This window comes from Vespa velutina, chromosome 2 (assembly GCF_912470025.1).
Source record: "Vespa velutina chromosome 2, iVesVel2.1, whole genome shotgun sequence".
Classification (NCBI taxonomy): Eukaryota; Metazoa; Arthropoda; class Insecta; order Hymenoptera; family Vespidae; genus Vespa; species Vespa velutina.
Window position 1 is genome coordinate 9,842,833 of NC_062189.1, and position 15,229 is coordinate 9,858,061.

The following is a 15,229-nucleotide window of genomic DNA, read 5'->3' on the forward strand; positions in this document are numbered from 1 at the left end:
TTTTTCTTTTTTTCTTGACAATGTAAGTATCAAGGGTATAGGAATCAAGTGCAAGAACAGAAAACAGAGCATCTTCCACTTTTATCATTAACAAAAAAATAGTTTTTTTAGATATATAATATCTAATAAATAAAAAAAGAAGAAATAAACATAATTTTCATTCATTTGAATTGAAAGTAAAATTTTCATATTTTCATTACCTATAATTTTTTATTATTTTGTAAATGATTAAATATAAAATCTAAATTTTGATAAAGAAAATTTTTACTAAAGCAAAACCTCCTGCGCTGACATATATATATTATACGTACATGAAACTGACTCTACTACTTCGAAAGAAAACTGAAATGTGGAGTGAGTCTCAAAAGATGACACGCATATGTTATTTTTTCGAAATATTCTTCCAATGAACGGATAGGATGCATTTACTTTTCATAAAATTACGCGCGAAGAACATATATAAATATATTATATTATATATATATTAGATAAATCATAAATGTATTTCCATGAGATGAAAGAGAGTATTTTATCGAATATTTAAAATAATAACTTTTGTATATTTGTATGAAAATTTATTCTTTTTACGAGTGTTATTAATAAGTACTATTACTGAATAATATACATGCCTTGAAAGTAACTTTATTTCATTTTGGTTTTGTAGAAAATTCGTTTCGTTTACGATTTTATAATTATTTTGAGAACAAGAAAGAACAGACTTAATATATATGTAGAATAATAAAGTATGTGCTTTAATTGCTTTTTACATAATCTAAGTTATACATATCGCGTTAACCTCTGGGAAGCAGATCTTCGACTTCTTTAACCCAAGTCTACTGTAATGATAACATTGAATTATGAAAGAATAAGTAGTATATATATTTATGTAACAGAAAATCAAAAATATTTCAATCATTCGGTTATTGAACCATTAACATTTTTAAATAATTAAAATACTACAATGAACAAAGTGCGCAAAAAACTCATTTCATTTGCATTCCGAATACATTCGGATCCATCGACACTTTTCACTGAGCTTAGATGCATTAGAAGCAAGATCTCCCATTCTTGTAAATAGCTTTCCCTTTGAAAAATCTATTGTTTTTTGTACTTTTTTAGACAGTTGCTTGAAAGATTTATTCTCACAACGTTAATGTGGGTCTCCTTCGAAAAAAGAGATCATTAGGTAGACAGATGAAATAGATGCAATAAATGGAAAACCGATAGATTCGAATGCATTTAAAAAAATTATTAAAGAAAAACGTGAAATGCACTTACCATATCTATCTACTACGTGATCTAGATGCGGTTCTAGATTTTGATCGTCGTGGACTACGATCTTTAGAATCCAACCTCCTCTTATTACGAAATTTGTCCTTACCGTGGCCACTCTTGGTTCTAGACTGACTACGGGAAGACGAACGTGTCCTTGAACGTTTGCTTCGAGATCTTGAACGTGAACGTGACCGTGATCGCGATCGAGATTGCGAACGTGACCGTGATCGAGATCTTGAGTAAGACCTATAAATAATATCAAATTAAAATAATGATTATATCAGTCTTTTGCCTGGATTTTAAGATATCCTTCATTATTATGTAGTTGTACTTTCTAATATCTCCTGAATCAAAGTTGCACCTAAATATTAATATCAAGAAATTTTCTCGTCCTTTAAAGATACGAGATTTGTTACTTTTATCATGTTTCTGCACGTGTAAACGATCTTTAATATTTATCACTAAGTTATAATTATATAACCTTAGCTGACCTCCTTTTAACTTTCATTAATTTCGTTATTATGAACACCTGTGATTACCTCCTTTCATATGGTTTATGTACGAATCATTTATAAATATAAGACAATGTCGAGACAATTGTAATTTTATTTGGATGGAGTAAAGCAAATCCTATCCAAGTAGATGCCATCCTATAATGTTTTATTGTTATTTATTAAAATCGAGCTAATTTCTTATTTATACCACAATTCAGCTATCAATTTTTATTGATGTCCTTTTACAAATTGGCGAAATGAATTGTATTAACGATCGATCAAAATATGTTTACTATTCTATTATGTACCATCTTTCCTGGCTGCATATAGCAGACACAGTCGTAGAGCACGCGATGGCAATGCCGGGAAGGGAGAGCGGATGAGCACGTATGCAGATGAAATCACGCGAGGGTCGGATGAACGGACGAAGAGTGGCTAGATGAGATGGCTCAAACGTTGTCTCTCAGTGACCACTAGGTACTATGACGACGACTAGGCACAAACAGTAAGTCGAACGAAGAAGGCCGGGCTACCAGAAGTGCCGATGTGCATAAACTCTCTGTCTAGGGTGATGTCAGTGGTCAGTGGAAGTATCGTAGTGCGCAGAACTAGCCACTCCGTCGGCCGTGTTTGCCTCTCTCGCTCGCAGAGTGCAGAAGGAAACCCAAAGTAGGTGAGTGCTCTACGCTGTAACTACGCAGTGTGTCACAAAGTGAACCCAAGGCGAATCTCGCGAGAATCACAGTAGCAACACATTTCTCATGTGTATGCCTGTTCAGCCGCATCTCCTATAAATAATGGGCATTGTTACATCGGCAAAGTTCTTCGCTATCTTAACCATTGTTTAAGTGTTCATCATTTTGATATGAAGTAATGGTCTTATCTTTGTCGACTTCTCTTATTAATTCTATATTGTAACTGTATGTAAATGTATTATGAGTATTTCTAATTTTCTGCTGCAGATCTATTTTCTTTTTTATAAATTTAACGCATAGAGATATTAAGAATTACTATATTAATTACTAAATTTTTTCCCTGAGGAGATTAAATTTCGTGAATTTATGAAATAATTGGATATTTTAAAAAATAATTTTTTATCAAATCTGTAGATATGATAATATAAATAATGAATATGTTGTACATCTTATAAATATATTCTAATTAAATCAATATGTTCTGTATAATTTCAATGATAATATAGGTATACAGAGAAATGTACAACTACATAATATTACAACAATATTTGTAACATTAAAATACTTTGAATTAAATAAAACCATGATATATAATGAATAAACTTTTTAGGCATCAATGAGTATTCATAATGTATATAAAACAAACTACAAAAAACCAATAACATTGAAACTATACAAATTTTAAGAATATATTCATAATTTCTAACATAATTTCTGAGAAATAGAAAATATAAAATTTCATTTAAATAGAAAAACTGCAATCTGTATACCTATATTTATTAATATTTATAACATATAGAATTGTAATTGTAATCAAATTAAACTACTAATTTTACCGTTTTCTACGAGAACTTCTATGTCGAGGACAATCTCTTGCATAATGACCCCTTTCACCACACTCATAACATTTGTCTTCTGGATGGAATGGTCTTGCCACACCACGTCGTGATGAGCCTCTATCTCTCAATCTTTTTCCATTTGATGGTTCCACACGAACACGTCTTCCACATATGGTACGACCATCTAAGCCCCTGATAGCATCTTCTGCATCTCTAGCATCTTCAAATTCGACAAAAGCAAATCCTGGAGGATTTCTGGCAACCCATACATTTCTCAAAGGTCCATAGTATGAGAAAGTATCCTCTAACTCTTGTTTTGTTGCATTGCTTCCTAAATCTCCCACATAGACCTTACAGTCTGAAGGATATCTTGACATCTAAAATAATTTTTCATATTTGGTATCAAGTAAAATATATATGATTAAAAACAAATGTAATTATAATTTACTTTAAGAAAACTTTTATGTTATATTATATAGATCAATAATTTAAGTTAATCATTTAAATTTGATTGTAAACTGCGTAAAACTGTTTCAACAAGTTTTAAAACGATATATCAAGGAATATCTATATCAAATGATTTCAGTCGATCAACTATAAAATTGTAATATAATTAATGAAGGCATTGTTATATCTCTAATTTCTTTCGAATTACAAAATACATTAGTATGATAATAGTAAATCCATACCTTATTCATACTGATTTATTTCGTTATCACATTCATTTGAACCTTTAAAAAAAAGTAACTAGTTATTGTTTTACAGAAGAAAATCAAACATTTAACGGCATCGGTTTAAAGAACATCGATTCCAAGCGGATTGAAAAAAAAGCTCCTTTATAAAGTCACATTTCTAACAGGGCACGAGACGCTTGTGATTGTATAAATGAAAATACCTATTATACTGTTATTGAATGTTATTGGTTAATATATTTCTAAAAAATTTCTATTCATTTCTATTAATATGTTATAATATTTTTGAAATTTCATTTAATTATAATAATAAAAAAAGACGATTTTGATCATTAAATATTAAAATGTCTAAAATAAAATTATCAACAAGTCAAATAAAAATCATGAAAATAACTATTTGTCTCACCACAACCAATCTCAACTTTTAGAAAACGATCGTAAATAGCCATTAGTCATAATTCTGTTCCGGTAAGAAAATATTTCTTATGATTGGTTAATTTATGATGTTGTATCAAATGAAGCAAAGTTAAATATTTAACAGATATGAATATGGTAACAATGACGTATATGCAAATTTATGATACCATAGTGATCAGTCATATATATTATGTATGTACATAATATATTTTTAAAAAGTGTTAAAAGGATAATTATTATTATTACTGTCTATAACTTTGTTTATTTGGATATAAAATTTTGATCGGGATAGGAGTAGGAAAAGAAAAGAAAATAAATTTGTTATAAGTGAATAAAGATTAGAACGAAAAATAGTTAAACGAAACAATCAAATGGGAATTCAAATATGTAATATTAGATATTTATACTTTATGTTCCATGTATGGTAATTAAATGTGCTCATCTATAGTATAAGTATAGAATTAGAACAAAATAATGAATAGCATACAATTGGATAGTTCTTCCGAGGATGAGAATGACATATATGTCAATTCTGTAGCACGTTTGAAAGGTATATTTTGATTTTTCCGTTTATTATATTAATGTTCGTATAATTTACAAATTGTTTTTACAATAATATGAAATAAGTGTTATCAGTAATATAAAAAACGTTAAATAATTTTAGCTTTACAGAACAAAGTTTGTATGAATCATAATACTGAATTACAAAAAAACAAGAAGCAAAATAAAAAGAAAGAGAGAAGAAAGCAGAGGAATGCAGAAGATTGTGTAAGATAATAAACATATATATATACCTTAAGTTTATTGCTACTATTTTTATTATTTTTATTACTATTATAATAATTGTTATTATCATTATTGTACATAAATGTACTAAATGTACATAAATATACTAAAAATTTGTTATGTTTATTATTTCTAGTATTTTACTCATGATATAACTGAAGATTCAGGAATTGTTTCTGTACAAGAAGATTTAGAAATTATATCTGTGCAAGAAGAAAATGATATATATGCAAGAGTTTGTACAAATATTAGAACAGTAACAGATGATTCAATAATTTTGGATTGTAATAGCGATGAAGATATAGAAAAGGATGAAAATTTTGATGTAAATGTAAAGATCTTATGGCAATCTAAAACTATTCACCGTTTAAATATACATAACGTAAGATCAGTTTCATATGTTACAATGAAAGAAAAATATATACTAATTATAAAATTTTGTTACAGCATGATAATTTTAGGAAAGTTTTCCAATACTTTGCAAATATGGAAAACGTTTCTATAGAGCAAATTTTAATAATGAAAAAAGAAAAACGTATAAACTTAACAGATACTCCTTCCTCTATAGGTCTTTCAATCATAGATATTCTTGGTATGTATAAACTAAATTGATTATATAAAATTATGTGATTATCTCTTCTTTTTTTCTAGAAGGAGGGATAGTAGATGCAAATGTGATTCCTCAAAATGAATATCAAAATCAACAGAATAGCATAGAAGAAGACATATGTCAGATCAAAGTACAAACTGCAAATAAGGAGTCATTAATTATTCCACTTAAGAAAAATCAACAATTTAAACTACTAATTGGTATTTGTGCCCGTCAATGGGGCGTTAATAAATCTAATATTAAATTGTACTTTGATGGAGAACCCATTAATGTCAATGACACACCAGAGAGTTTAGATTTTGAACAAGAAGCATGTATTGATCTTTGCATTTCTACAAAATAATGTATGATTATGTTATTATTATAGAAAAAAAAGAACAGAAGAAACAAAGAAAAATGGCAAAATACAAGCTTAGAAATGAAATTGAAGAAGTATTATAATAATATTAGAAGAAAAGGGATAAAATCATATAGAATATACAAGTGGGAAACAGAAACTTATGTTTTTATGTATATATAAACCCATTTTTAATTTTGGTTAATTATAAATACTATACTTTTCAAAAGCTCATTAAAAAGTAGATTAATATAAAATTAGATTCAATTCAGAAATTTCAGTGAAAAAATGGATATAATTACAATGTAATAAATAAATAAAACTAACTTTTAATAAGAAAAAGCCTCGTACATTACGTAAAAACAATGAGGAACTTGAAAATTGTATACCCTTTATTCGATTCATATTGCATGTATACTTTCATGTATATCGCCTTATCTTCTCGTTTCGCTTGCTGCCTCTATCATTTTCCTTATCGTGGCGCTACTGTGGTGCGTTTTAGAACAAATTACAGTCATATGACCGTCGTTACGCGAGAACGGCATTACGGTTTTGTAGATAGGCGTTGACTCTGTCCTCTGTCCTCTTGAATTGAATTTACCGAAGTTTTAACTTCTCCTGTAGATTATTAAAGTTTATTCTTAAATACATTTACAAAGCTCACATCATGGCGCTCAGCGATGCTGATGTACAAAAACAGGTTTGTATAAAAATTTAATGTTCCAATAAAATTATATTAACATGCATGTATAGTATAAGCCTGATTACATCTGTCTCGTATAAGTTATTTTTGAATTTTCCCGTATCTAAATATATGTTACAACCGTTTGTAAATTTGTATCTACTTTATACGTTATATATATATATATATATATATATATATATATATATATATATATATTAATGTAATTTAAAATTAGGAGACTGCATTAATAATATATTTAGGTATTCAATGGAAAAGAAAATTAAATATTTAAGTATTTTTATTTCATATATATTCAATTTTGATGTAACTTTACTTATATAAAATGTGTCATAATTTAATTAATTTAATTCATGTTGAATATTTTAATGTTTTTAGGTTAAATATAAATAAAATTAATTTATTATTTGGATTGCAGATTAACCATATGATGGCTTTTATAGAACAGGAAGCTAATGAAAAGGCAGAAGAAATAGATGCCAAAGCTGAGGAAGAGTTTAATATCGAAAAAGGACGTCTTGTTCAACAACAACGGCTTAAAATTATGGAATATTATGAAAAAAAAGAAAAACAAGTTGAATTACAGAAGAAAATGTGTGTAAAAATCTTTTTTATTATTTTCCATACAATTACATGCAAAATTTTATTTTGCTCAATGTTATAAATATTAGAATATGCGATATATTTAATCTCTCTTAACAGATATTTTGAACGCACTATAAAATGTTCTTAAATTGTAAAATAAAATAATTCTTACAGTCAATCTTCAAATATGCTTAATCAAGCTCGATTAAAAGTTTTAAAAGTTCGTGAAGATCATGTACGTAATGTTCTTGATGAAGCTAGAAAAAGATTAGGAGAAATAACTCAAAATCCAAATAAATATAGCCAAATTTTGAGATTATTGATCACTCAAGGTCTCTATCAGGTATTATCAATCAACTCTTTTTTGTATGATTGCATATATTACTTAGTCTGAATTTTTTGTTATATCGTAATATTTTTTGTTATATAATAAATATACTAAAAATATTAATATATTTATAATTTTACAGCTTACAGAAAGTCATGTTTTTATCCGTATTCGTCAAGTTGATCTTCCTATTGTAGAATCTCTTCTAGATTCTATACAGCAAGAATATAAACAAGCGACAAAGAAGGATGCTCTTCTTAAAATAGATCAAGAGACTTTCTTGCCTGCTGAAAGTTGTGGTGGTGTTGAATTACTAACATCTAAAGGTAATAATATTATTAATTAATTCCATTTATTTACAGGTTTTAACTTATCAAATTGTTCTCTACAAATAACTTTTCTTTCAAATAATATAAAAGATATACTTGTTATCTAACCAACCCAAGAAGATTATATTAGTATTATCTCATGAAAATATCATAAATATTATATTAAATAAATCTTTTTAAAATGTAGGTCGCATTAAGATTAACAACACTTTGGAGTCACGATTAGAGCTTATAGCTCAACAGCTGGTACCTGAAATTCGTTCGGCTTTATTTGGTAGTAATCCTAATCGCAAATTTACCGATTAAGGAAATTACTTGCATCAGAGATTCGCTGATACATTCCTTTTTAAGCAGCAACCAGTAAACACGTGAAATATATTGTGTAGGTTAGAAAATAGTCTATGGCAATTTTGTTGCATAACTGTATGTATAATACATTAGGTCATATAATAATGACCTTTATCTTTAATTGGCCCTATGACAAAACTGTCATTTGTAAAAAAAATATAAAATTGAATTATCGTTTCAACAAAGACTTGTGTATTGTTAATAGAAAGATATGGTATAAAATATCATATATAAAATATTATTCATGAGTCAAATACAATTTCATTTAATATAGCTACATTTTTCCAACATGTGACAATGTCTTATTATAATACCACAATTGTGGAAATATTAGCTATATATACATAATAGATTTAACACATCGTTACAGAATTCTACTATACATGCACAGTGTTTATATGGACAATGAAATCAATAGATTAATAATGAACAGAATATTCTGATTTTCAAAAAGTTCAATATTATTGTGCTAGTGATAGTATCGAATTTTAACAGCATTAATATTTGTTAAAACAAAAAGAAGAAAACATTGAATATGTCAAGTTCTATTTATATTCTAAGATACCAGTATAAAGGAATTATAGTTTGATGAGTTAATGCTTTACTTACTAGCTATATGCTTTTTCTGTATAGATAACGAATATATTCACTGATAGTTATTATATTTAACATTTTGATGTTGATAATAGGGAAATTGGTAAATGGATAAATTATCTATGTTTCTTTTATTTTAAGATATTACTATCTTACTGTGTGTTATATTATGTGGTGTGTAACAGTATTTCATTTGCTATCATCTTATTAAAGTATTTGACCGATTATGATACAAATATAAAGCTTATATAATATAAAATAATAGATTGTATAAAGATTATTGCATACTGATGACCTTGTAATTCTATTTGTAATTATGTAATATAAACTATGTTCTAATCATTCAGAATATATGTAGAAAGCAGTTATTATTGTTTCTTGTCTGTTGTTATCAGGCAGTAATTGCCAATAAACAATTATTATAATAATCTTATATTTTCATTCAATAATTATAATGCATATATGAAAGTTTCCTTTTCAACAATACAATATATAACATCTTATAAGATTTGATTAAAATGTTGAAAAAGTGATAAAATAAAAATTTTTCTTTGTGGTTCAATTTGGTGCAACTTATAGAGAATTTTTGTTAATAACAATATATAACGATAAATACTATATACATGATATGGAGAAAATGTTTATGTGTAAAATTTTCGGTAACGATGATATCGACAGTATCGATAAAGAGTAATACTCGAAATATCAATGGACTTTTTTCCTGATGGTTGTCGTCACTGGACCCAATTGCTTTCTAAGTTTGGCATCTCTGCGAAAAAGGCATGCTTGCTGTCTTGAAACGGCAATAAAATGAAATAAAACGGAATTTGCAAGGAGATTTTAACTGTGCAGCGTTTAGGTAGTAATTTATGTCCAAAATTAATCAAATAACACGCTATCTGTTGTCGTCGTCACTATGATTAATATTATTTCTACAGACCGAACTTGAACGGCAGCCTTATTTTTAATGTTGAATTTTGGATGAGAAATACTTTTCTTTTACGATTGCTCTAGTGGTTCGTCAGACAAGGTAGGGAGGGTCACTTCAATTCTTTGTACATTTCTATATATATTTTACATAAATTTGTCTGATAATGCTATACCGTATTTTTTTGAAGATTTAACATTTATTTGACTTGACAATTTCAAATATATGTGATTTATAAATCTCGATTATAGTACTCATTATTCGTACATATTAAATACTTGATTTTGAAGGAGAAATCTTTAAATACATTGTATTATCATATCTTAGGTATTTGCCTGCTACGTCACATGTTGTGCAAATTGCTTGAAAGTAGTACAGCAGGATTCAAAAACTACGTGGTGTTAAAATTATTTGGTGCACCTAACCTCACTTTCTCTCTTATACCAGAAAAAGAATATGTCAGTTTAATCATTATAAAGCAGTTACGTTAGCAGTTAATCCAGTCGGTTTAATTTGCTCAATAACATCTATATCTGCTGCGTGGTAAGAAATTTTATTATTTATAATGAAAAGATTAATATTAATAAAATAATATCATGAGTAACTTAATTTTATGAGTATTGTCATTATTATAAATTTTGTGTTTAATATGAGAGTACAAAGAATTTATTTAAATACTGATTTAATACTTTATACTTTATTTTTAGATTAATAAAAAGAATTAGATCGATTGAGAAATATTTAAGTGATTTGTTGTGATATTAAATACTAATAATATTTTGTATTTTATAATGCAACAATCACTAATATTTTCTTCTAATATTTATATTAATGTGTTAAATGTATTTTTTCTAAAGTTAATATTATTAAATAGAATAGAATAATTTCAAAGTATTACAAATTATTATTGAGACTCGTAGTGTAGGTATATAGCATCAAAAAATTTCTGTTAGACAATTTGTTAATCTTATTCATGTTTTTTTTTTTATTGTTTTTAATGTTGTATGTTTATTAAATTATTTAATAAAATTGTTCTAAGTACTTATGTTATAAAAAAATTAATAAACTTTTATAGTGATATTTTTTAAATTCAATACGTATGTATGCATACTTCAATAAAAAAAATTAAGCATAGTATTGATTTGTTTCTTTCTATATGAATGATAATATGTGTTTTACAAATTTTATTATTGAATATTTATTTTGAAATGCATTATATGTGATGACATTGAAAATAAATTTTAATTTTAGCGAAGAGAGGGATGCCACGCAGCAAGCGTAGAGCGCCCTCTAGCACAAATCACCATCACACATCAATTGATATGTCACCTAGTGCCCATGAAGAGGGTTTACCAAGACATCCATCAAAACGATTGCGCCATACGTCTGGGTATAAGATGATTACATTACGTATTAATAATTGCTTTAAATGGAATGTTCTATGATGGAATAATTTTTCATTTTTTTATTATTTTAGAGCAAGGCGGTACACAAAAACAGAAGATGTCTCCAGCGCATCATCATTTTCTCAGAAACGATGTATAACTTGGTTTAGAGAATATACAACACCAGATGATTCAGATACTCTTGGCCCTGAAGGAATGGAGAAGTTCTGTGAAGACATTGGAGTTGAACCTGAAAATGTAGTGATGCTAGTTCTCGCCTATAAAATGAATGCTCGTCAAATGGGGTTTTTCACTTTGAGCGAATGGTTAAAAGGTCTTTCGGAATTACAATGTGATTCCATATATAAAATACAACAAAAGCTTGAGTACCTCAGGAACCAATTAAATGATCCTCACGTTTTTAAAGGAATTTATAGATATGCCTATGATTTTGCTAGGGTATGTATGACTGTGAAATTTGTAAAAAGAAAAAAGAAAATGTTATGATATCCTGTTTTGATTCATATACTTTAGGATAAAGATCAACGTAGTATGGATATGGAAACTGCTAGAGTAATGCTACAGTTACTTTTGGGAAAGCATTGGCCTTTGTTTACACAGTTCGCTCAGTTCCTAGATCAATCTAAGTACAAAGTAATCAACAAAGATCAATGGTGTAACATTTTAGAATTTTCTCGTACAATCAATCATGACTTATCTAATTATGATTTAGATGGAGCGTGTAAGTGATGTTATTGTATTCTTTTGCCTAAAGAAGAGTAAATAAAGAAAAACAAGAGTGTGTGTTTGTGTGTGATCACATTTATTTATAGATATTCTTGTTATATTTAGAATCTTTTTCTTCAAAAAATTTATATGTTGAATTTACATGGACATTTTGTTTTAGGGCCTGTAATGCTTGATGAATTTGTTGAATGGTTAAAAATGCAGAGAGGTGAGGATGCATCATCGACAGAAGCAAGGGGTAGCTGAAACATTCTATTAAAATAGTCCACTAAAGTAAACAACTCATCTCCGTCACGATATTTGTTAATAATGAAATTTTCGTTAAGTTATAACTCACGGCATTTTAATTACCATCATTCGTGGTGTACTATTTTTTTATTAAACAATATTAGTGCATTGTAAGTAGCTCATTCTATAATTTTCTTTTGCAACAGATCTTATGGAGACTGTTTAACAAATCTTCATAAATTTATTTCGATTGCTTACCGTCATTCGCAGTTTATCGAGAGTTCATAGCAGAAATTTTTGCGCTTCAAAATAAAATTATTTTAATATAAAAATTATTTGTGCAATTCATAAGGGATAATCGAACATATTAATAATCTAAAAAGCAACACTAATTGGCTGTTTCAGCATTGACTTAATATCATTGTAAATATTTTATTTCCTGAATATAATATGTGCAACTGCATGAATTCATATAAACAAATAAGTAGAAGTAATTTGTCTATACATTTTTAATATTTCTGTCTATAAATATAGAATCCATACCAATATTTTATTTTATAAATTATGCAGCTAAACCTATACATTATCCGCAACAGTTTTTGAATTTAAATATGTATAATACAGTTAGGCACATTTAATAAATGTATTAACATTATCAAGTAGGTTCAGAAATCAATTAAAAAATTTTGCCCGATACTAGTGCAATTACAGCAATTAGTATTCAAAAGGCAGTACCACAAAGTGTCAATACAATGTGCTATTAACTAAGTAGTTCCTGCGGATGCTACCTATATAAATGTAAATTAGTATAATGAGCTCTTATTAAAATATCATATTTATTAAAGGCAATTGAATTCCGATTCTTTGGATCATTTTTTGAATATGAATGTTAACACCTGCACTTAATTTGATTATTTTATTATGGACAGTGGTATTTAGAAAGAGAGAGAGAGAGAGAGAGAGAGAGAGAGAGAGAGAGAGAGAGAGAGAGAGAGAGAGAGAGAGAGAGAGAGAGAGAGAGAGAGAGAGAGAGAGAGGGAGAGAGAATAAATGACTGTGAAATTTGTAAAAAGAAAAAAGAAAATATTATGATATCCTGTTTTGATTCATATACTTTAGGATAAAGATCAACGTAGTATGGATATGGAAACTGCTAGAGTAATACTACAATTACTTTGGGGAAAGCATTGGCCTTTGTTTACAAAGTTCGCTCAGTTCCTAGATCTATCTACGTACAAAGTAATCAACAAAGATCAATGGTGTAACATTTTAGAATTTTCTTGTACAATCAATCATAACTTATCTAATTATGATTTAGATGGAGCGTGTAAGTGATGTTATTGTATTCTTTTGCCTAAAGAAGAGTAAATAAAGAAAAACAAGAGTGTGTGTTTGTGTGTGATCACATATTTATTTATAGATATTTTTATTATATTTAGAATTTTTTTTCTTCAAAAAATTTATATATTGAATTTACGTGGATATTTTGTTTTAGGGCCTGTAATGCTTGATGAATTTGTTGAATGGTTAAAAATGCAGAGAGGTGAGGATGCATCATCGACAGAAGCAAGGGGTAGCTGAAACATTCTATTAAAATAGTCCACTAAAGTAAACAACTCATTTCCGTCACGATATTTGTTAATAATGAAATTTTCGTTAAGTTATAACTCACGGCATTTTATTTACTATCATTCATGCTGTACTATTTTTTTATTAAACAATATTAGTGCATTGTAAGTAGCTCATTCTATAATTTTCTTTTGCAACAGATCTTATGGAGACCGTTTAACAAATCTTCATAAATTTATTTCGATTGCTTACCGTCATTCGCAGTTTATCGAGAGTTCATAGCAGAAATTTTTGCGCTTCAAAATAAAATTATTTTAATATAAAAATTATTTGTGCAATTCATAAGGGATAATCGAACATAATAATTTAAAAAGCAACACTAATTGGTTGTTTCAACATTGACTTAATATCATTGTAAATATTTTATTTCCTGAATATAATATGTGCAACTGCATGAATTCATATAAACAAATAAGTAGAAGTAATTTGTCTATACATTTTTAATATTTCTGTCTATAAATATAGAATCCATACCAATATTTTATTTTATAAATTATGCAGCTAAACCTATACATTATCCGCAACAGTTTTTGAATTTAAATATGTATAATACAGTTAGGCACATTTAATAAATGTATTAACATTATCAAGTAGGTTCAGAAATCAATTAAAAAATTTTGCCCGATACTAGTGCAATTACAGCAATTAGTATTCAAAAGGCAGTACCACAAAGTATCAATAGAATGTGCTATTAACTAATTAGTTTCTGTGGATGCTATCTATATAAATGTAAATTAGTATAATGAGCTCTTATTAAAATATCATATTTATTAAAGGCAATTGAATTCCGATTCTTTGGATCATTTTTTGAATATGAATGTTAACACCTGCACTGATTATTCTATTATGGATTTCATTATTTTAATATTTAATATAGTATTATTGGATATTACTTATGATATATAATACTGTAATCATCAATTTTAAAATTCAATAATATAAATTTTGTGATTTTCATCGATGATTATATATGATTATTATTTAATCAACTGTGTCAAAATATTTGATTAATAAACAAATAATTGCTTTGGTTCGATTAGTGAAATTTTTGGATGCAATCCACATTCAGACTAATATTTAATAAATCAAATTTATCATAGATACCAATATCATATAATTAACACTATTATAAAATTTGTTGAATAATTAAATTGAATTTCTTATCATACATATTTTTATATTTCTTTCAATATATGTGTACTTTTATTGCGCACATACATAGACATATATATACAAAAATGATTTATATAACAAAAATAATATTACATAATATTATAACA

The 15,229-nt window shown here is 27.4% G+C and overlaps 4 protein-coding genes across 15 annotated transcripts; 3 read left to right on the top strand and 1 right to left on the bottom strand.

Annotated features, from left to right (window-relative positions):
• Positions 1-617: 617 nt before the first annotated feature.
• Positions 618-4,152, bottom strand: LOC124947180 (serine/arginine-rich splicing factor 7-like). 4 transcript variants are annotated; one of them, XM_047488984.1, is made up of 4 exons: positions 3,993-4,151; positions 3,301-3,680; positions 1,279-1,521; positions 618-833 (listed from the first exon to the last, which is right to left on the bottom strand). In XM_047488984.1, exons 1-3 carry the CDS (start codon positions 3,999-4,001, stop codon positions 1,284-1,286), a joined length of 627 nt encoding a protein of 208 aa, XP_047344940.1. In that variant the 5' UTR covers positions 4,002-4,151; the 3' UTR covers positions 618-833; positions 1,279-1,283. The 4 variants fall into 4 exon arrangements, with proteins under 4 accessions (XP_047344940.1, XP_047344938.1, XP_047344939.1 ...); XM_047488982.1 differs by having other exon boundaries at positions 618-836; XM_047488983.1 differs by having other exon boundaries at positions 618-1,164.
• A 354-nt stretch (positions 4,153-4,506) lies between these two features.
• Positions 4,507-6,848, top strand: LOC124947176 (uncharacterized protein CG4449). Of its 4 annotated transcripts, none has more exons than XM_047488969.1 (5): positions 4,507-4,962; positions 5,077-5,180; positions 5,335-5,580; positions 5,646-5,790; positions 5,853-6,848. In XM_047488969.1, exons 1-5 carry the CDS (start codon positions 4,887-4,889, stop codon positions 6,149-6,151), a joined length of 870 nt encoding a protein of 289 aa, XP_047344925.1. In that variant the 5' UTR covers positions 4,507-4,886; the 3' UTR covers positions 6,152-6,848. The 4 variants fall into 4 exon arrangements, with proteins under 4 accessions (XP_047344925.1, XP_047344926.1, XP_047344927.1 ...); XM_047488970.1 differs by having other exon boundaries at positions 5,335-5,529; positions 5,850-6,848; XM_047488971.1 differs by having other exon boundaries at positions 4,513-4,962; positions 5,085-5,180; positions 5,850-6,848.
• LOC124947179 (V-type proton ATPase subunit E) lies at positions 6,703-9,460 on the top strand. The gene is made up of 5 exons (XM_047488980.1): positions 6,703-6,845; positions 7,267-7,442; positions 7,608-7,776; positions 7,904-8,087; positions 8,278-9,460. The coding sequence occupies exons 1-5, from the start codon at positions 6,813-6,815 to the stop codon at positions 8,394-8,396; spliced, it is 681 nt and encodes a 226-aa protein (XP_047344936.1). The 5' UTR covers positions 6,703-6,812; the 3' UTR covers positions 8,397-9,460.
• A 277-nt stretch (positions 9,461-9,737) lies between these two features.
• LOC124947177 (DCN1-like protein 5) lies at positions 9,738-14,913 on the top strand. Of its 6 annotated transcripts, none has more exons than XM_047488973.1 (8): positions 9,738-9,891; positions 9,971-10,062; positions 10,288-10,503; positions 11,212-11,350; positions 11,438-11,804; positions 11,880-12,087; positions 12,253-12,330; positions 13,816-14,913. In XM_047488973.1, the coding sequence occupies exons 4-8, from the start codon at positions 11,223-11,225 to the stop codon at positions 13,899-13,901; spliced, it is 867 nt and encodes a 288-aa protein (XP_047344929.1). In that variant the 5' UTR covers positions 9,738-9,891; positions 9,971-10,062; positions 10,288-10,503; positions 11,212-11,222; the 3' UTR covers positions 13,902-14,913. The 6 variants fall into 6 exon arrangements, 5 of the variants coding, with proteins under 5 accessions (XP_047344929.1, XP_047344932.1, XP_047344933.1 ...); XR_007100335.1 differs by having other exon boundaries at positions 9,739-9,891; positions 11,880-12,144; positions 13,816-13,916; XM_047488976.1 differs by having other exon boundaries at positions 9,739-9,891; positions 12,253-12,365.
• Positions 14,914-15,229: the final 316 nt, after the last annotated feature.